Source organism: Argopecten irradians, chromosome 15 (genome assembly GCF_041381155.1).
Source record: "Argopecten irradians isolate NY chromosome 15, Ai_NY, whole genome shotgun sequence".
Classification (NCBI taxonomy): Eukaryota; Metazoa; Mollusca; class Bivalvia; order Pectinida; family Pectinidae; genus Argopecten; species Argopecten irradians.
Genome location: NC_091148.1, coordinates 31273983 through 31297328, shown reverse-complemented (window position 1 = coordinate 31297328; position 23346 = coordinate 31273983). Strand labels below are relative to the sequence as shown.

Genomic DNA, 23346 nt, shown 5'->3' with positions numbered 1-23346 from the left:
AGATATCAAGGAATGGACACAAGATATCAAGGAATGGATACAAGAATTTAAGGAATGGACACAAGATATCAAGGAATGGACACAAGACATCCAAGGAATGGACACATGACATCAAGGAATGGACACAAGATATCAAGGAATGGACACAAGACATCCAAGGAATGGACACATGACATCAAGGAATGGACACAAGACATCAAGGAATGAACACTAGACATCAAAGAATGGACACATGACATCAAGGAATATCAAAGACAATATGATGAAATGACAAAGCTTTATTATTAATCAAAAAATCGTTTCATATCACAGTGGATCAAAAAGTTCATCACATGACCTTTGACCCTAGAACAAAACATAAATAATTTACACACAACTGACATGATATTACTGGAGAGGGTTAGGCCCCAAACCAGAAAAAATTTAATTCCCTATAAGGAAGCAAGGCAGTAACGTTGTAATGCTTTCCTATGGAGAATGTTAGGGAGTACTATTGAAACTAAGCCCATAATTAATGAAATTGGATACCAAGCATTATCAGAAAGCAGTTAAATTACCACAGTTAAAGAAATAATTATCAGTACAAATCACACATATCAGATTTTATCTGATTAATAAGTCAAACTTTATACCTGTATAACAAAAGGCCCAAAGGGCCTGAATTGCTCACCTGGTTATCATAATGTTCTGAGTACAGGATCATTGTTTCTTTTCTGAAAGAATTTAAAGATTTACATCTAATTTCCATATTGGGACCCATTCTTTCTGCTCTAAGGGGGTCAGAGCCAAAATTTATACAAACTATGCTCCCCTTCCCCCAAGGATGTTTCTGGTCAAATTTGGTTACATTCCATGTAGAACTCTATGACTAGTAGCGATTTAAAGAATTTACCTCTTCTCCTATTGGACCCTGCCCCTCCTGCCCCGGGGGGTCAGAGCCAAAATTTATACAAACTCTGTCCCCCTTCCCCAAAGGATGTTTCTGGCAAAATTTGATTACATTATATGAAGAACTCTATGACTAGTAGCGATTTAAAGGATTTACCTCTATTTTCCCTATTGGGCCCTGCCCCTCCTGCCCCTGGGGGGTCAGAGCCAAAATTTATACAAACTCTGTCCCCCTTCCCCAAAGGATATTTCTGGCCAAATTTGATTACATTATATGCAGAACTCAATGACTAGTAGGGATTTAAAGGATTTACCTCTATTTCCCTTACTGGGCCCCGTCCCTCCTGCCTCCTGGGAGTCAGAGCCAAAATTTATACAACTATATAATTTTTCTTTGTTTTCATACCAAATCTGGCTTTCTGATTGGCCAATATTTTTTTTGCATACCACTATGAAAAAAAAATCCGAGAATGGTGCGAAACCCCGACGTTAACGTGGCGTCACAATAGAGACATTGACGTTGCGTATTGATTCAAAAAAAGAATCCCTTGAAAAACCACTATAATGTTGCATTTAAACATACTTCATTTTGTCAAATAGAGTATAAAATTAATTATAAGTATTGATGTCACTATTTTTTAATTTTATCGGGTTATGAAAAAAAAATTGTTTGCAAACTTTTGTGAGAATCCGCTACGCGGATTCACACAGTTTGCAAACAATTTTTTTTTCATACCCCGATAAAATTAAAAAATAGTGACATCAATGCTTAAATGTTTCCCTTAATCCAAGGATGTTTCTGGCCAAATTTGGATACATTCCATGCAGAACTCTATGACAAGTAGTGATTTAAAGGATTTACCTCTATTTCTCCTATTTAGCCCAGATCCTCCTGCCTCCTGGGGGTCAGAGTTAAAATTTATACAAACTCTGTTCCCCTTCCGCAAAGGATGTTTCTGGCCAAATTTGGTTACATTCCATCCAGAATTCTATGACTAGTAGCAATTGAAAGGATAACCTCTATTTCCCCTATTTGGCCCTGCCCCTCCTGCCTCTGGGGGGGGTCAGAGCCAACATTTATACAAACACTGTTCCCCTTCCCCCAAGGATGTTTCTGGCCAAGTGCAAGCGCTCAACAGAAGGCCAAAGTGAGACGGTGTCAAACGAGATGTCAAAAGAAAAGATACCAAACTTAGTCAAGATACAATCATGCAATATGGGCAGAAGGTACCATTCTCAAACACCCTACCAGAATTACAATAACTTACATGTCATATTATAATCCTTAATTATGGCATCTAAATTGATGGTCATGTTAAATTACACAATAAGCACTTGATTATTACAAAAGCAAATCACAGATAGGATACATATAGTTTAAATACGGGGGTTACAAGATCCCTAAATGACATGAGTAAAGTACAATTTACCGTTGATTAGTCCCACCAAGTTCTAGCATGTATATGATGTGACAATGATATCTATTACTTATATGGCTTTGTTCCATAAAGAATGTGTATGATGTGACAATGATACCTATTCCTTATATGGCTTTGTTCCATTAAGTATGTATATGATGTGACAATGATATATATTCCTTATATGGCTTTGTTCCATTAAGTATGTATATGATGTGACAATGATATCTATTACTTTTATGGCTTTGTTCCATAAAGAATGTGTATGATGTGACAATGATATCTATTACTTATATGGCTTTGTTCCATTAAGTATGTATATGATGTGACAATGATATCTATTACTTTTATGGCTTTGTTCCATAAAGAATGTGTATGATGTGACAATGATATCTATTCCTTATATGGCTTTGTTCCATTAAGTATGTATATGATGTGACAATGATATCTATTCCTTATATGGCTTTGTTCCATAAAGTATGTGACTTTACACACAGTGATTCCTGTTACATGGGTACCAGTATTACTAATACTCTTAACATCATCAGATGATACAATACTGTGAAAAAATGTGAAGCATAATAAATATTATATCAATTTCAAATAAAATAATTTATTTTTATTGAATAAACTTAAATAAAACCTTTGCAAGCATATATTACATCTGTCGTTCGTTTGTAGCCTGATCCTGACCGTGTAAAACTGTACTGTTCATACAAATGTAGCACTACAAAAACTACATATCAGCAACATGAATTGTTTCTTCACATCTACCTGTGTCATACATGATATAAGTATTTGTATCCAGGTAGATATCGTATGGATATACAAAGTCCTGTATATGTGTTAATAATCAGAACATGTTAATTGGTGTTAAATTCTTAGGAGATGACAATGAAGACTGTTACACTGGTTTGGTTGACCAACTTGGTTTTGACCTGCTGAGAAGTTGTTTTTTCTCAATCAATCACCACTTTTCATCTGAAATGACTGCCTGTCAATAACAGTGAGGACATTGAAGATGAATTTCATTTTATTATAAAATGTGAATATTATTTAGCTTTAAGAAAGCATTTTATTAAGAAATATTTTTCATTAGACTGAGTATGTACAAATTAATTCGACTTTTAGAAACAGAGAACAGCACAGAGTTATCAAATTTAGCAAAACATATTAAATTAAGTAATAAAAAAAGAAAAAAAAACATTTTATAAGTTAAATTTAGCTTTATCCCTCTACACTAGTCTTATTTATACTTACGAGAGTTGTTTGTGTGTCAGTGCGTATGTAAGTATGTCGAGAGAGCGGGTGTTTTTGAATGGATGTAAGTGTGGATTTTGTGTATTGTGTTTGTATATATGTTTGTTTCAAACCGATGAGCAGAAAGGCTCATGGTAATAAAAGAATTGAATTGAATAACAACCATCTACAATTATGTATGGGTTTTTACTATAAAATGAGACTCCGTTTCTGTAGAGTCACAGCACTATTGTTAGTAAGCCATACTAAATTATCTGCGTGTTCAACACCTGACTAGCAAAAAATGTGTGAAACGAGTAATATAATCTATTCGAGGCCCCAGAATGGAATGATCGATTCCGCAGGTACTTTTCACATCTGCAGCTCAATATTAACAGATTAATAACTTTGGTGTCCGCCTGCTGAGAATTTCAATCTCTTAATCCGTTATCACTTTATCAACAACTCGTATCTCAATCCACATGATCTAATTTCTTAATCCGTTATCTCTGTCAACAACTCGAATCTCAATCCACAAGATCCAATCTCTTAATCCGTTATCTCTGTCAACAACTCGAATTTCAATCCACAAGATCCAATCTCTTAATCCGTTATCACTGTCAACAACTCGAATCTCAATCCACATGATCCAATCTCTTAATCCGTTATCACTGTCAACAACTCGAATCTCAATCAACATGATCCAATCTCTTAATCCGTTATCACTGTCAACAACTCGAATCTCAATCCACATGATCCAGCGTTTGCCACGTTTTGAAAATGTCGGTTATATAACACATTAACCCAGTCATCCCTGAAATTTTATAATGAACTGTTCCAGCCTTTGAATCAGGATAGTGTAAATGTGTCGTCAGGTGAACGAGTTAATGTCCTATTTTCTGTGTCTACTGTTGAAGTGCTCTCCCATATTTATCCAGTAAAGCTCTGTAAGAAAAAAATCACAGAAATACAAAATATATCACCATACAAGTTAACCCATTCGCCCCTGTAATTTCATAATAGATTGGTCTAGTCCAAATCAGGGGTGTAAGTTAAACTTGTTTCAGAGAACATTTAATATTCATTTACAATATGGCAGTTACACTAAACCAACTTATTTTAGCATGTTTTTAAAGGACTATATATGGTCTGCGCTCTTTTTGGCCCTCAAAATTCGTCAAATTTTCAAAACTGTTATTTAGTATTTAAATTGTTTGATTTGACATATTTAGTACATCCTAAATCATACTTAGTTCTTTCGCAGATTTCACTAATGATAAAAAAAAAAAATCATAAAACTAATTCGTCAAGAAAATAAGTTGTTTACAGTAGATGTATCAGAGTTACTTCCCTTCATTATGTCGGTGCTGATTGACAGTGAAGGTAAGTAACTCTGGTACATTACCATGGTTACATGGTACATGCATTGAGCATGCTTAAACTGCTATAGGTAGTATGCTGATAAAATCATCAAAGACATCTTTGGAACTATGATCTATATTTGAATTTCCAAAATATTAGAGTTGCAAAATCTATTTACATGTAAAGGAGAAATATGAACAAATGCAATATTCAGTTTTTGAAATACAATGTACAACTTTCATATTAATGCAGAGTCATATCGTGTATTTTTTAGACACAATAAACTGTTATCCAGTAATTTCGGTAAAAGAGAATTTCAAGATCATTTTAGAACTGATCAAATGGATACAAACGTCCAACTGATTTTTGGGGAAATAACTCTAACAGTTCTTCTTCAAAATGTTTTTTGTGTATAACTTAGGGTTAAAAAATATCTTAATTAATTCAAAGGGAAATAACTCTAACAATAAGCTAGCACCTTCTTTAAGATGTTTCTATGTACAATGTAAAGGTAAGGTTATGTATAACCCAGCCCAACCCAACCCCACATCCATTTTATTGTATGGACAACACAACACGATTCTGTAGAGACTTACAAACACTTTTCATGTAGACTTGTGAACTGAGGTCGATCTTTGGCCTCCCACGCCCAACAATCCATCATTAGCTGATACACGTCGTCTGGACAATTCTTTGTCTTCTCCTTCTTCAGTCGGAACCCTTTCTCCATGTGAGCCAGGCCAATGGTTATCAGGTTCTGTATGTCTTTGCCTCCGACCTCACAAATGTTTGGAATTTCTCCGAGGGTGAAGATTTCCCAGGCGACAATTCCGTAACTCCACACGTCACTCTCATGCGACAGGCGCTGCTTTAGGAGAACTTCTGGGGCACACCTGTATAAATGAAATATATACCAGATTTTAAATTTTGATTGATATTTAATCATTTATGGAGGGACCCTGCAGTATTCTGTGTTTGCATGTATACTACAGAGTTATCTCCCTTGTGGGTAGACAACCATTGTGACATCATCATTTTGTGAGCAAATTAATTAATTACTTTACACTCATAAACACATAATGTTACAATCAATACCTAACCACAAGGGCAGATAACTCTGTAATATGCAAAAGGAGAGTAGTGAACAAGACATGGAAAATATATTGTTCTTTCATACTTCACAATATTAACTCATGATTGCTAAGTAAAATTAGTGGCCTATGGGCCTAATTAACGGTCATCTGACTATTGACACAATACAGCACAGTCAAAGAAGGCAAAACAACTTTGCATCAATACAAAAGGAATCAAATAGACTTTTTTAAATTAACAATACAAGGATTGTATACTAGAAATTCTATACACTGTATTTGGCAGTTGTGAACTTAAATGATGGTCGAGGTCATTTGTCTGAACAAACTCAATAGCCCTTCATCCCAGCATGTCACAAGCCCAATATCAGGTCTCTAGGGCTCTTAGTTATTCACAAGAAAGTTGTTTTAAAAAATTAGCATTTTTGATCCCTGACCTTGAATGGAGGTCAAGGTCATTCAATTGAACAAGCATGGTAACTCTTCCTCCCAGCATGCTAAACTAGGCCAAATATCACTACCCTGCAATTTTCAGTTATTGAGAAGTCATTTGAATGAAAAGTTTGTGCATAGCGGAAGCCAAGTACTACAGGTCACGGCTGAAGATGACGGACAATGCATGATGACAATAGGTTATCACGACCCTTCAAGTTAGATGACTTTAAATCAAGACTTTCAGTTCTTTTTGGGTAAGACCACAGACTTTAAATTCTGTAGTTAAACAGACACCTTCAGAAATCCCATCCCTATTTCATTGTGTGGCATAAAACCATGTTTCCTAATTTATCCAGACACAGGTCTATATAGTAACATATGATACTAACCACCAGCATGGCATCTTTTTCTCGTTGCCACGGCGATAGTAATCCTTGTCCTGTTGAATCGCCTTGGAGAGTCCGAAGTCGGATATTTTGGCCATCATATTGTCCATTAGTAGAATGTTTCTGGCAGCCAAATCACAATGAATGATTCTCTTCTGGGCAAGGTATTTCATTCCCTGGAATTAGCATATGTGTCTTATGTTAATATATAAATAATGGTATTATTCTATCGTACTTCTCATTTCACAAATCAACTTTTTGTTGCAATGTTAATGGAATCATGAAATTATCTTTTAGGACAACGCTATCCTTACTATAAATATTTGATTGTAATAAGCATATATTTTGTACCACTCCAGATTTTCTCTCTTGAAAATACATAACTAACAAGAGGCAAAGGAATAGCAACCTTATTCTTGCAATTTACTCCTCTCACAAATAAAAACAGACTCATTTCCCAAGATTATAAAACAGTCTCAAGGTTGGATATAGCAAATCTCAGATAATGTTATACAAATACTGTTTACGAGAGATCTTATTGGTTAGGCCAATTTTCCAGCCTAAGGCCATTGTGAAATTCTGGTCACCGAAGACTTACCGAGGCAATGTCGTTCATGATTCCGAGGTTCTGACGTAGTGAGAGTGAGGCTCGGCCTGATTTACACTTGGACAGATACTCAGACAAGGAGCCTTTAGGAACAAACTCCATCACGAGCATGTGAGCTGGAAATACATAGGGCAAGTCAGGTCAATAAACTGTCTTTTGCTGTTATTAAATTTTGCAATTTCCATTTCAAAATAAGTTTGCAAATATTAAAGATGCTCCACTGCCGACAGAGAATAAATGATATTCATCATTTGAACAATAATTGGTGTCTAATCGTGTATGTATATATCTAAACAACACAAAACATAATGTAAAAAAAATTTGCAAATTTGAAAATTGAATGGAAATTGGAATTTTCTATCAGTGTAAATGATGAAGATGATAATTTGCAGAGAATTTTTCTTTCAAATTAACTGTTATTCAATTAACTTGCGAAATTGGTGAAAGTAAATCTCGCACAAAAGAAAGTTGATTTACAGTGTTTGTGTTACCTGTTAACTGTATAATACACATGTAAACATGTTTGCTTACTGGTGAAATTCTTTGCAATTATATGTTTGAATCCTATTCTTCAACCATCAAAAAAAATCCACAGATGGAACGTTTTCTCTTCAGCTATGTTTTATTACCCAATACATACTCCTATGAATAGGATTTGTATCCGGATACTTATCATACGGCCTGTTCTAGTACCTGGATATGTATTCTATGCATAAGATTTGTATCCAGATACATATCCTATGGGGATACTAATTCCACTTATGTAGCATAGAAGTAAACTGGGACAGGCAAACATACAGACATACAATGATGTGGTTTATGGTTTCATTAGTTAATATTCTGTTAATAGCTAGGGACATTTAAGAACATCACAGGCTAAATAGGTGGAGGAATGACGCAATGCTCAGAGAAACTAGAGGCCGAGAGAGGCCTGTATTGCTCACATGGTTTAATTTGTTGTACTGAGAAATGTTCTTAATACATGTTTGGTGTTTATTTCCTCAAAGATTTACTTCTAATTTATTGTTGTGCCCCACCCCTCTCCCCCACTCCTTGTGCCCAAGAGTCAAGATTAATACAAACTCTGTTACCCTTACTACAAGGATGTTCTGGGCAAATTTGGTTACATGGCATGCAGAACTCTTTGGCTATTAGAGATTAAAAGAAATGTTGACGGACAAACAACTATGATGGATGATGGACGCTGCGCCGTGACATTTAGCCAAGTAAGCTATAAACACAGACCAGCAGTCAGTACTTGGCAAATGCCTACATGGGATTTGTATTCGTGTCCCAGAAATGGAGGAATTGTTATTTGTCCAGACATATTTTCTTAACCACTCGGCACCCCCCATTACAGGTGGAATAAAGTGTGAAATGATGAAAGTCTAAAACACTTACAATCTCGGACAAATCCTTTAAAAGTGACGATATTAGGATGAGATGCCGTTCCAAAGACATCTACCTCATCCCAAAAGAGTTCCTCGTTGCGTCGGTTGAAGTAGCTTTCTGCAATTACTTTAATGGCGACCTCCTCCTGCTTGTATAGCCCTTTGAATACGGAACCAAACTCGCCCTGAAGTGAAAGTCAATGAAAATTTATTTCATTAAAGATTTTCCATCACCGACAGAGCATAATTGGTTATCATACATGTAAATGTATATAATATGTATGTCTAATTAAAATAAAAGTAAAATTAAGTGAACTTGTTTTGCCTTTGGTAGATACACAATCAGTCCTTCATTTCAGATAGGGCATAGTGCCATGGATTTTTTTCGGGACGTAATTAATTATTTTTAATATTTTTGTAATAAAGTAAAATAAGAAGCTCAAACTTTTCAATGCTGGTTATGGTGTACAGTAAGTAATTTTTGTAAATAAGGAAAACACTAGTTTGTCTGATCCTGTTATTTATAGAGAAAATGTCATTCGTCAGCAGTGTAGCATCTTCATTTAAATATAGTAACATTATTCTGATTTGCATATTGAGGACTTTTAACATGATTACATAAATTAACACTATACCTTTTTTGCTTACTTATTATCTATATACATTGTATATTTATCTATTCTTAATAGAGATCCATGGCATCTTGAGTTTCGTGAGATAAAATAAGCCATACTAATGTTATCGTATATGGGGATCCACACATAGAAAACACATCATGTATACCTACCACCTGATTTAATAACATGACATTATATATCAAAGCAAGAAAATCAGTTTAGCAAACTTTTTGCAGGTGACCTGTAAAACTGCTCATAATTTACCTACCTGCCCCAAAACTTTGTCCCTATAGACATGTAAATCCTTCTTGGAAATAAGAAAATCTAATTTATCTCTCGGACTCCTGGGTAATCTGTCTGAGTGTGAATCCATTGGACTGCCAGGAGAGGTTATTTCAGGGGAGATAACTCCTCGGTTGGCAGGAGTAGTAACAGTTTGGAAAGCAGGGGCAATAATCACGGAGATTTGTTGTTGTTTTGTAACTTGATCATCTTGTAAAACAGATTTCAATCGTGTTTCCTCAGGTCGAAGCACCTGTAGAATTTCACTGAAAAAATGGAATGGTATAGTCAGAAGCATATATACATAGGGATCGGAAACTCCTCATTTGTCTTGTTGACAGGCAGAGGGACCTGTGGTATTTAGGCATTTCCCCATTGCTAACCACTTTAAATATATTCTTTTAAAACATGATACACATGATACACATTTTTGCATCAATACAAAGTATAAACATTATATAATAGTTTGATATGACCTGAGTTTTATCGATTAATTTGTTTTTATACAATTTTTAAAAGCATGAAAATATGTTCAATAGAGTAAATACATCAAATAGAAAATAAGAAGGCAGCATTTCTTCCATAGAAAAGGTAATCGCCACAATATATTAAAGGGAGATAACCCTTGCTTACATGCACTAATTCTTAATCTCCATAGAAAAGGTAATCGCCACAGTAAATTAAAGGGAGATAACCCTTGTTTACATGCACACATTCTTAATTTCCATAGAAAAGGCAATCGCCACAGTAAATTAAAGGGAGATAACCCTTGTTTACATGCACACATTCTTAATTTCCATAGAAAAGGCAATCGCCACAGTAAATTAAAGGGAGATAATCCATGCTTACGTGCACTCCTTCTGAATCTCCTGAAAAGTTGGCCGTTCCCTTGGTTCATATTTCCAGCACCACATCATAAGGTTCCTGACCTGTTCCGGACATCCTTCTGGACTCTCCAGTCGGGTCCCATTCACAAGTCGTTGTGTTAGGTCTTTTAAGTCCTTGCCGTAGGACGGACGTTTGCCGTGAGTGAACGCTTCCCACAATACCACTCCGTAACTCCACACATCGCCAGGGGTGGTGAATTTCAAGTGCATCAGTCCCTCAGGGGAACACCTACATCAACAAACAGTGGATAAATAGTCTATTTAACAAGAATTTCACATAGTTATTTGTGTGTAAGTTCATTAAATGTTCACTTGATATATATAGGATCTTACACGAGTGTTCATTTCATGAGATTTTATGAAACAAGTCTAGGAAGTTTTTATTTTTGCAAGCCTTGGCTCATATGAAATAAACATAAATTTAAGATACTTTTTATCACATAACTACAAAAACCTAATAACAAAAAATTTCACGCCAAAATGTATTTTTCGAAAATCCAGTGGTGGCAGCCATTTTGTCCCCCTCTCCTTGTAATCCTGACTTCACATAATTTTTCATGATGTCATTTTATTGTTTCTGTCTGACGCCACAATGAATTTTCAGCCAATGAAAATCACTCCAGGTCATATTACACCAGTGACACATGCAAAAATATTGCACAGGCTGATGTGAATAACGAAAATCAGGACAAATAATTACATAATATTATAGAATAGTGTCCGGAGAATCAGGTACTGTTGCAGCTTAACACCCATGTATGTAAACAATAAGTCAGGATCATTAAGTTATACTTGATATACTGATCTCTGTTATTCCATCTTAGCATATCATAGAGTTGCCTCCCTTGCAGGAATTAGGTATCTATTGTGATATCATTATTTTGTCAGCAAAACTCATGTCATTTTCATAGGAAACTTTGAATGTGACCTTCGCAAACACATGATGTCACAATCAATACCTACCTACAAGGGCAGATAACCCTGTAATATGCAAAATTACAGAATAAAGCATGATAGATTTATGAGTGCTGTGATTATAGATCAAATTAATAAAATACAAAAACAGAACTATGCACAACTTTCACACTAAATATTGTTTTCTCACCAAGATGCTGGCAGTTCCTTTTCCCTTGAACGGCGATAGTATTCTTTGTCATTTAAGTTCCTTGCCAGTCCAAAGTCAGAGATCTTAGCACGTAGACCTATGGTCATTAGAATGTTTCTGCCAGCAAGATCCGAGTGAATGATTCGTTTTTCTGACATGTATTTCATTCCCTGTAAAATCATAGAGCCAAAACTAAACTCAAATTATCAAAACATTAAATTAGAATGGTTTAAATCATGTTTAGAATGGTTAGAGAATACAGAGAACTACAAATGTTAGTTTGAGACATACTGAAAATAAACTTAATTTCACATCGATTTAATTTCAACAAAGATTTTATTTCACAATCTATACTTTTCTGATTCTATATATATATAGAAATAATAATTATAAGTAATATAAGAAATAAAATTCCATATTATATTTATATATAATATTAGAAATAATATTATATTTATTAATTTATATATATACATAAATAAACTGAATTATTTAGAATACATATATATATATATGGCCATAACATGGTAACATATATAGATGTAATATCTAAATAAATGATGTCATAGAAACAAACATGAGGCCTATAGGCCTTAACAGTCATCTGAGTTGAATATAGAAAGAAACAAAGACATATAAACACTATATACTGGCCCTTGAAGTCGGTCAGTGATTTTATAGATTTGATTTTTTGATCTATGAATAGCATTGCTTCCATCAAACCTGAGAATTTTAGTCATTTTGACCCTATTTGGCCCCGCCCCTCTGGTCCCCCAGGGGGTCAGTGAGGACAGGTATGGATGTTAAAATGCTATATCTCTGGCTAATAAACAGACCCCAGTGTCATATATTTCACAATTTTGTAAAGGAACTTAAGACCTTTCCATCTATGAAAAGTATTTGATTCTCCAGGATTTCAGAAGAAGATTTCTGAAGTTTTAGCCCATTTGACCCCATCCCTAAGGCCCCTGGGAGTAAGTCATGGAAAATTTGTTAATAGGATTCAATGGCCATCTCCATTACATATGACCATATAATGTTCAGAAGGTGGAAACGAGAGACCCCAGGGTCATATAATTCATAATTTTGTAAAGGAGACGAGAGACCCCAGGGTCATATAATCTATAACTTTGTAAAGGAGACGAGAGACCCCAGGGTCATATAATTCATAATTTTGTAAAGGAGACGAGAGACCCCAGGGTCATATAATTCATAATTTTGTAAAGGATCTTTCTATCTATGAAGAGTATTTGATTCTACCACATCTGTGAGTGGAGAAAAAGATTTGAAATTTTAGTCAATTTTACCCCTTTTGGCCCCTTCCACAGCCCCCTGGGTGTTGGGGGGGTCATATAATTCACAATTTTGATTCACCTTATGCCTTAGAAGGTTTGTGCAAGATTTCATTGAAATTGCTTCAGCAGTTTTGGAGAAGTTGAAAATGTCAATTGTTTATGGACATACTACGGACAAAAGGGGATTAGAATAGGTCACTTGAGACTTTGTCTCAGGTGACCTTTTAAAATGTCATACTGACTGATTAAGGCATAGCATTATACGAATCAGACAAAGGAGACACTTTGTAGAATAGAGAAAAGCATGAGTTGAAAAAGTACCATACCTCTGCGATGTCCAACATTATATCCATCAGTTTGTCTGGCGAGAGGCACTGGTTCTTTTCCTGTTGTTTTCTCAGGAAACAACTCATTGACCCATTATCTACATACTCCATGACGATCTCTGAAATACACAATTTATAAAAGTATATCAATCTTCAGGTCAACATAAAAATTAAAACCAGTTTTAGTGAAGCAGGAACTTAAGTATTTGATCTTTGCAATGTTTTGTTTTGATCAGAAAAAAAATTGGATCAAGTTAGAAGTAGTTCTGTCAGATGTTTAAAGAAATCATATTGATGGATTGAGGTATCTTATATTGACAGATAAATCATTTGGTATGGACAGATAGAGAGGATCTTACATGGGTGACTATGTGATATGAAATTTATCAAAAAAGTCCAATAATTTGATATGTCACGAGCCTTTAGTCACGAGTGTAAGTTCTATTTATCACATAACTTTTATTAATTGAAATATAAGCAAAACTTTAAACTTCGTCTCTATATAAAACTATAGAAATGTTATCATCTGAAGCTTATGAACAAGAGAGCTCTAGAACTTACTATCGTTACAAATGCCGAAGAAACGGACAATGTTGGGGTGACGCAATTCCTCCATCATTTTCGCTTCTCGTTTGAATTCCTGACTCTCCAGTACCGATCTGTAGTCCTTTCCCTTCAGACACTTGGCTGCTATCTGTATACGCCGTTCTTGGAACCTTAAGTAGCCCAGCATCACTTTCCCGTAGTGTCCCTGTGGTAAACAAAACACTGTCTCGGTCAACATAACTATTTCTAGTTCATGTAATATCATATTCACCAGCACACACGTTCATAATTGTATAAATTCTTGGTACTTTTACATTCTATCTTTTACAAATGATATAATAAGAGCAAAATTCACTCAAAATAGACTTAAAATATCTTCTAAACATTAATGTAAAAGCAAAAGTCAGTAGCACTTTTAAGCATTGATGTCACTATTTTTTAATTTTATCGGGGTATCAAAAAAAAAAAAAAATAGTTTTCAAACTGTGTGAATCCGCCTGGCCAATCAGAAAGCCAGATTTGGTATGAAAACAAAGAAATATTAATTATAGTCTATTGTCAAACAGATGAAGTAATATAGATTATTTTTAGAATTGAATCATGTTAACTATTCAAAAATTAGAGCATATTGAAATATAATCAGAGGTTTTTACGATCACTATGTTTTAGTATATTTACCTCTCCGAGAGTTTTATTGGAGATTTCTAGTTGTGTGCTCCTGATCATTGCTGGATTCTCCGAGTTCGGGTCTGGTAGAGGCCTCTGAGGGGTAGGAAATGGGACACTGGGTAAACTTCTACGGGGAGCTGGAGGAACAGGCCCAGGTCTGTGGTCCTGTATTGGGGGCACTTCTGGAACCACTTGTTTTACTGTAAAAGAAATTATCATTTATATTTCATGCAAGTTAATTTCTTATCTCTAATTTCTTTCTTATTTTTTAAGTAAGCAGGGTACTGTTATACATTAAATGAATAAATATGTGGAAGTACAGAGAAAAATACACATTCCTGTCTAGTGTCCTGACCAGGAATCAAACACCGGTCTCCAGCGTGAAAATATATCTACACTGCTCTATCTATACTGAGCCAAAGAAGCACGCCCTGTGGGTTGATTGACAGAGGCTGTATTTAACACTATGTACAAACCAAACCGACCCCCTCATTTTAGATATAGGCAGGTATATATCCTTTCTACCCTCTTCCTGTGTAAGATTCATGAGTGTTCTCTTACCCTGACAGGGATATCCACAATTTTACCAATGTGAGATTTTTCTATTTCATCCTAGGGTAAAGATAAGCTATACAAGAACTTTGCTCGTGAGACACAAGTGATCATAGAGTTAGAGAAAAAGTCATTATTATACCTCACTTTCATTTAGAATGTTCTGATTGGATTGAACTTGATCACATGACATTGAATAATTCAGATATTTCACTGGAAATGGAAGGGGGAGGGAATTAACCCCAGAGGAATTAACCTCTTAGAAGTTCCGCATGCGACCGGAAGTTGACGTCATCTGCAGCGTCAACCAACAATGGCAATGCAGTCGCTTTCTTATGTGCAGCCACACGAATTTAGCAATGTTGTTTGGAGATATCTTCATGAGTTCTTTTACTAGAGATTAAGATATCTTGTTGATTTAACAAATTAATGGATTGGTTTTAATTTTGTTCATTATAATGAAATAACTATGTCCCTATGTGTTGGGGTACATCTAGAATGGTCTCCCTAGAAAGAGTTATTCTTCACCCTCAAGAAAATAACTCTTTCCAGGGAGACAATTCTAGATGTACCCCGACAGAAAGAGCTATAATTGTACATTACAGACATGTGAAATCTGACCTTCAGGGAACAGGCATGTTAAATCTGACCTTCAGGGAACAGGCATGTTAAATCTGACCTTCAGGGAACAGACATGTTAAATCTGACCTTCAGGGAACAGGCACGTTAAATCTGACCTTCAGGGAACAGGCATGTTAAATCTGACCTTCAGAGAACAGACATATTAAATCTGACCTTCAGGGAACAGGCATGTTAAATCTGACCTTCAGGGAACAGGCATGTTAAATCAGACCTTCAGGGAACAGACATGTTAAATCTGACCTTCAGGGAACAGACATGTTAAATCTGACCTTCAGGGAACAGACATGTTAAATCTGACCTTCAGGGAACAGACATGTTAAATCTGACCTTCAGGGAACAGGCATGTTAAATCTGACCTTCAGGGAACAGGCATGTTAAATCTGACCTTCAGAGAACAGACATGTTAAATCTGACCTTCAGGGAACAGGCATGTTAAATCTGACCTTCAGGGAACAGGCATGTTAAATCTGACCTTCAGGGAACAGACATGTTAAATCTGACCTTCAGGGAACAGACATGTTAAATCTGACCTTCAGGGAACAGACATGTTAAATCTGACCTTCAGGGAACAGGCATATGTTAAATCTGACCTTCAGGGAACAGACATGTTAAATCTGACCTTCAGGGAACAGGCATGTTAAATCTGACCTTCAGGGAACAGACATGTTAAATCTGACCTTCAGGGAACAGGCATGTTAAATCTGACCTTCAGGGAACAGACATGTTAAATCTGACCTTCAGGGAACAGGCATGTTAAATCTGACCTTCAGGGAACAGACAATTTATACATTACCTCTTGTTTCATGATCCTCTTCAGTATGATGGAAACTATCTTTAAGTTCTGGAGTACGGAAATCTGACGGGATAGCCGGAACTTCATCATCACTCTCTGGCTCGTGTGATGTTTCTGCTTCTGACCAAATCGGATAATTATCATCCTGGATGCTATCGTAGTCATGGTATTCATTAGCTGTGGAATTAAAGATTCACTGTTAGGAGGATGTGAAAGTTTATCACATACTCTGCTGTACAACCAGGGACTTCAATGATGTAATATTTTTGCATATTTCACTAGTTTAATGTAACTTTAAGCATTTTCAGTGGTTAGATTTTTTATCATAATGTCATGATTTAACGTCAGTAACCAATGAAGTGAAATCAGGATTCAAGTAAAATCTAAAATCGCCACCGGTACAGAAAGTGTAAATGTTTAGAATCACTGACTCACCATAGGATGCTGTTAGAGTGTTAAGGTCGCGTACAAGTTCCTTGGCTGTGGGGCGTTCCTCAGGGGAGATCACTCTACACTTATCAATCATGTCGGCCATGGTGGTCTTACACTTAGTGATGTGTGTGGGGTCAGAAGTCTGAATCCTCAGACCTTCAATGTTTGGTAACCGGTTATTGTCTGATCGATAAAACTTCTTTTGCTGAAGGAAATTAAAAAAGAAAACATCATCAACTGCTAATATGGTCAAACTTGTCTATAAAGACCAGCGAAGGGACAAAGCCAAGTAGTCTGATAAACTGGTCAAACTGGTCAAAATGTATGGAAATTGGCTATTTCTTTACCCTAGAAAAGTCATGTTATTACAATTATACGGGGTGGTCGCTAAGTCAGGTTGGCTGTATTCATTTGTCTGTATGATTTCCACCTCCACATATCTAAGTGGGGAACTGGAAAGGATACAGCATGGCACGTGACACAACAGGACTAAATGGACACTTTATTTAAACTCACAAAATCCAATTATGAACAAAAAACACTTACTCCATCAAATGACATTGATGACAGAGGCGGCTTGTCTATGGGGTTTTCTCCCAGGGCAAACATCTCCCAGATCGTTGTACCGAAGGCAAATATGTCCGACTTCATATTTGTACAATCATGTTCTTTGTCAAATAGTTCTGGTGCGACCCATGGATACCTAGTAACACAATTGGTAGGAATTTTCTTAATACAGACGCCAGCAGAACATATTTATCATAAGGTCAATAATTGATGTTTAAATTTGAATATGTCTAATTAACACAAAAATATACATAAAATAATCTGTTTAGCTTTTGTTGTCTATATCTCATTCCATAAAGGGCATGCTTTTTTTGGATGAAATTTTAAATATAGTTTAAACACCTTTATTCTGAAGTAAAACAAGGAACTCAAGCTATATTGGTAAAAGTGTAAAGTAAAAACTTTTAGGGTTCTGAAGAAAAATACTGATTTGTTTTTAATATGTAAGAATTACCATTCGTTGTAGCACCTTTGACAATGTACAGTGTAACTTGTATATATATAAACAAGATGTCACCTTTGCTAGCCTGTTTGGCCGGGATAGCCATGCTATTGGATTATACAGATTTAAACTATTAAACCAAATTAATAAGGAAAATCCGCAGCTCTACAATCAAGTAAGTATAGACAGGAATCCAGATTAGACTAATACCTGTTTAAAGAAAAAAAAAACTATCTTTCTCGATAACTAAAATTTTCAATTTCAATTTAAAAACCAGTTAAATAAGAATAACATTCACAGATTTGAAATTTGAATAGATATTCCTATCTACATAATTCATGGAGATTAACTTTTGCAAATTTTCTTAGATTGCAAAATTCACGGAAAGTAAATCGTACACGTAAGAAAGTTGATTTATAGTGCATTATACCATGATCTGGATGTTGATATCTAGACTGTTATAATAGTAATAATGAAGATGTCTTCAGACAATTCCCAAACACAGTCTATAAATCTCCAGTGTTGATGACACAAACTGGATCCACCAAAAATGCTTGTACTTAATAAATCATATCTCTGTAACCTTTGACCTTTAACTTTGCCCGATGAAAATCAATCAGGCCAAGGTCAAGGTTTTTCTGAGTTGACACACACCTTTTCTTGTTGACCTTTTCACTGTCAGCCATCGACGGGCTGTTGTAGACTTGTACCATGCCCGGGTCTCCGATCTTAACGACTATCTCATTAATGTCGTATACATATACGAGGATATTTTGACAGCAGATGTTGCCGTGGTGAAGATTTCTCTCTTCCTGTAAGCATAAAACAACATATTGTTTAGTATCATAGCATGGTCTGGTTTGATTAGTGTAATATCCTATTAACAGCCAGGGTCATGTAAGGACGTGCCAGGTTTAGATGGTGGAAGAAAGCCAGAGTACCCGGAGAAAAACCACCAACCAGCAGTTAATTAGTACCTAGCAACTTGCCACATGTGCTGGATAAACAATTATCAATAAGACTCTTACACAGTGTAAACAAATTTCCTTTTTTGCATGTAATTTAAATTTGTATATTCTTGAAAGTTGATCTCCGTGTTAATACCTACATCACTTATTACTTTCATTTCCCTTCAATCTTTAAATATGCGTAAGTTAATCTTTTCAATATTTTGTTCTTAAATGGATATCACAAAATTTAATAGCTGTGATCAAAACTTTATAACAGTAGAATGAATACCAGAACCACAATATGTAACAAGGTCACGATCGAGTCATAACCCAATCACCCCTATAGACACATTTAAACTCTTCTGATTCCAAAGCTGGAAGGGTTCATTCTGAATAAGTTAATGGTCACTAAAATTCTTCAATATAATAGAAGTAATATGTCCATTTTTGTCCTAACTTTCAACCCCTTAACATTGTCTTCTTGCTGTCAATGTTGATTTAAACAAACTAGAAGTTTTCTGTTTCTCTATATAGTAGTCACTCACCATATCTAACATACATGTATAACATGTATAGTAAATTTGGACAAACTCTCAGAATACAAAATTAATAAGACTTTCCAAAAACAATTTTGTTAGGTTTCCTCTGGTTAGCAAATTTTGTCATTGTATATTAAAAGAGCTTGTCCTTGCAGGTAGGTATCTAAAGTGACGTTGTGTTTTTAAGAGTGCACAGTCATATGTTTCAAGTGATTTGAATTTTGTTCACAAAATAATGACGTCACAATCAATTCTTTCCAGCAAGGAAAAAAATTCTGTCATTTGCAAAGACGGAATACAATACTTTATGTTGCTATAGTTACCAGTTGATAAAGTCCTTGTGCCACCTGTAAAGCAGTGTACACAAGATGGCGGATGTAGATGGGCTGATCTGTTCTACGATTTGAGAAGAAATGCGATAACGATCCCTCCTTGGCATAGTTCATTACAATTTTAATTGGCATCGTCATACAAACTCCTATAATTCCAGCAAAATAAGTAGGCTCCTGTACTTCACGAAATTTCATTTGTTGTCGTAGTGCGTACAGGAAAGGCTGAAATTGGAAGAGCAAACTATTGTATTTATAGAACCATGAACTGCAATTAAATACCATATATGAAAAGTTAATTATCAATGAAATACTTGTACTGAATTTTTTAAACCCATGCTATAAAATGATTCAGTATTAAAATTGCCATTAGTACCATCAATAATCCTGGAACTAATTCATTTTCTTTTGCACAAAATTGTGTAATCAATCAAATAACACAATATTTCATTTGCAGCGTTTACATGCATTATGTATGTAGATTAAAATTCTGTAATTGTTGCAGATGACAGAAAAAAATGATGTGGTTCAATAACTAGACTACATTATTGTTATACTTTATTCATACATTGCTGTTATTTATTGTACTCCATTGTAACCGCCCCTCCCCCTTGTTACCTCTCCCTCCCCCCCCTTGTTACCTCCCCCTGTCTCCCCCACTCCCACCCCCATCCAACTGTTGCTGACATGTACATCATACCTCCTGACAATTGTATAGCTGGTTGGGTGATGTCCTCGTCCTCAGACTCTTCACAGCAACAGGCTGACTATCCTTGTACAAACCTTCGCACACCTCCGTGAATTTACCAATCCCTGTGAAAACAATAAAGAGTTGTCTCCCCTTAATGACCAGGTTTATCGATCCATGGGAAAACCCAATGAGTTAAGAACTAAATATGTATAACTAATGGCCTGAAATTCAAACTTTTAAAAGATTGTTTTTATTCATGATCATTACATAACTGCAGAATTTTTCAGGTTAACAGAAATAGAATATATGAAGTCCCTAATTTACTAAGAGAGATTTTCTGGAAATAACTGCAGCGACCTTGAATGAGACATGAAACTAAAGCTTGGTCACACCATTTTGATTCTTCAAACAGTTTAGCAATAAGACAGCAAACTATTCTTTTCTAAAAAGAACAAGAATGAACTTGTTCTTGACCTATTAATACCACAAAACTGTTTTGGGCAATCTGATTCTTTTCGTAAATTTCTGTAAAATGGAGCTGCTAAAGTAATGACAATTATCTTCTAAAAATAGCAATAAAGACTTTTTTTCATCTTTTTACAGAGTTACATACCAACAACTTTCTTCAATCTGAGATGAGATTCGGGGATTATAACTGGTTGCCGTGACAACACATTCTCATCTTTCTGTTGCTGGTCTTCTTCAGGGATGGCTTCCTTCTCATCCATAAACAACCTTTTCAACACACCACACGCTTCATCTGAAATAAATCATAGATAAGAAATGAGAGACCAATGACATCATTTTGACGTGACGTCATTGAAAAGACGTTTGACCTCTGATAATAAGTTTTATGCGAGAACAAAAGTTTGACCTCACTTGACCTGTGAGCATGAGGTCATAGTGACCAATTTACAGTGCATTGTTCCTTGCATTTAAGGATATACATGGAACAGCAGTCAACAGGGTGTGTTAAAATTAGGGGTGCCATGATACGGTAAAAGTGTATTGCAATACATATTGCAATATTTTGACCCCCATGGGCGTAGCACTTGGATCAAAACTTTCGCATGACCCAAACTATTTTTTTCAATATGAATATATAAAACCTTGGCTTTTATATTTTCATGATTCATTCAAGCAGCAACACTCCACAGTTAGCTGTTAAGAATCAGAAGAAGTAATACCTCTGGTTAATCAGCCTTGCACAATATTTCCTCTTCCTTCAGAGGAGGGATACATGACAAATCAAAGTAGTGAAAGCACTAACATTTGGCCGATTGAAGGACAACTGTAATAAATCAAAGTACTGAAAGAACTTTTTGTCAGGATTCCATATAAAGCTTGAAAAACAAATTCTCTTCACAAAACACAACATATGCTTCAATAGATATATAAACTCCAAGTCATTCTTAAAGATACAAATACATAACAACCAGAATTGATGACAATTAGATGTTGACACCATACATGCCATATTTTTCTAGGGGTGATAAGGGAGATTGATAACCATTTTAAGGGATTTTGGTCTCAAAAGAGGGAGGTATACGCGTGACATATATGAATAAATTAAATATCTGCTTTTTTATGATGAAATTCTGCATTCATATTGAATTTTACTGAAATAAAGGAATGCGTGGTTTTGCAAAAGTAGTCACATCCCTATATACACCCAGTTCTGGAGCAGTTTTATTGTTTGAAATATTAGACTGGGCTTTTTAATAATCTTTCACAATAACGGATAATTAACTTAGATAAAGTTCTTAAATTTACAAGCACTAAATTAAAAAAAAAAACAGAATTGTTACAGTAGTATTCAAAATGTAATTCAATCTGATAGAGAAAAAAAGTAAATTTCTTTTTAATTTTATTTATTTAAATTCAGTTACTATTGATAATTTTTCATTATTAATATAATTTTTTTCTAAAAATAAATTCACACAGAAATTCTAACAAAAATAATACTTTTTCCATTTTTAAAAACGTGGTTATTAGGAAATCCGGAAATTTTATAAAATCTGGATCATCTATTACAATTACCCAAAATGGCGGCCATTACGATTGCAAAGTTTGTGACATCCATCAAATACAGATAGGCCTATTTAACATTAAAAACGTGAGTAAATCATTCACAGTTGTAAGCAGTATTTGTTTTGTTGTAATGCTCACTAGCTGTAGTCATAAAATTTATTGAAAGGCCAGCTGATTGTTTTCTAGGTTTCTTTTTCTTGTTTGCTTGACTTCAGTTTACGTAATACACAGACGTGAGTGAAAGTGACACCACAAGCCAAGGTAGAATAGCCCAAGGCTGCTAATTAGGGCCACTTGGGTGTTGGTCAATGGGTCAGGGAGTGGTTACTCTCGTGCTAAAATTAACCTAGCATGTACAGAAATGTGGCGACGAAAATAAAACGGAGGGGTTTATAGAATACGGGAATTTAAACTCTCCTGCCGGAAGACAATAAAAGGCTTTAAAATATGGGAGGTTTTGTCTCACGCCGGGAGGTATGGCATGTATGGACACCTTGGTGACCTATTTATTTGTTTTAAAGTAAAAGGGAGATAATTCTTACACTTTGGACTCAGACGTATCATGTTATTGGAGAGAATATTGTTGTGCTCAGTTTGTAGAAGGTGGGGTACAAGTTTGCCAGGGTCTGAATCAAACATCTCCTTGTCCCGGAGTAAGTAGAACATGCCCTGCACCTGTTGTACATGTTCTGTCATTATTTGACCCCGGGACGGATACACCAGGATGAACTTATCAAAGTCATTTATATCCTGTTTACACAGGTAATAGCATTCCTGGTCATCCATCTTAGATGACAGTTTCTCGATAGCACAGGTGGTTCTGAAAAAAATAAT

General features: G+C 35.4%; 1 protein-coding gene across 2 annotated transcripts in view; it reads right to left on the bottom strand.

The window, feature by feature from the left end:
- Positions 1-260: 260 nt before the first annotated feature.
- Positions 261-23346, bottom strand: part of LOC138309268 (tyrosine-protein kinase JAK2-like) — a 35401-nt gene continuing 12315 nt past the window's right edge. For both annotated transcript variants that reach the window (XM_069250428.1, XM_069250430.1), the window contains exons 5-23: positions 23055-23332; positions 21095-21241; positions 20491-20603; positions 19785-20015; positions 18627-18784; positions 17510-17666; positions 16967-17168; positions 16532-16708; positions 14554-14744; positions 13891-14080; positions 13330-13448; positions 11709-11878; positions 10566-10832; positions 9703-9982; positions 8828-9002; positions 7418-7542; positions 6823-6995; positions 5504-5800; positions 261-4490 (exon numbers count right to left, since the gene is read on the bottom strand). In XM_069250428.1, the coding sequence (XP_069106529.1) occupies positions 4451-4490; positions 5504-5800; positions 6823-6995; positions 7418-7542; positions 8828-9002; positions 9703-9982; positions 10566-10832; positions 11709-11878; positions 13330-13448; positions 13891-14080; positions 14554-14744; positions 16532-16708; positions 16967-17168; positions 17510-17666; positions 18627-18784; positions 19785-20015; positions 20491-20603; positions 21095-21241; positions 23055-23332 (3490 nt within the window). In that variant the 3' untranslated portion in view covers positions 261-4450. The remainder of the gene's footprint in view (positions 4491-5503; positions 5801-6822; positions 6996-7417; positions 7543-8827; positions 9003-9702; positions 9983-10565; positions 10833-11708; positions 11879-13329; positions 13449-13890; positions 14081-14553; positions 14745-16531; positions 16709-16966; positions 17169-17509; positions 17667-18626; positions 18785-19784; positions 20016-20490; positions 20604-21094; positions 21242-23054; positions 23333-23346) is intronic.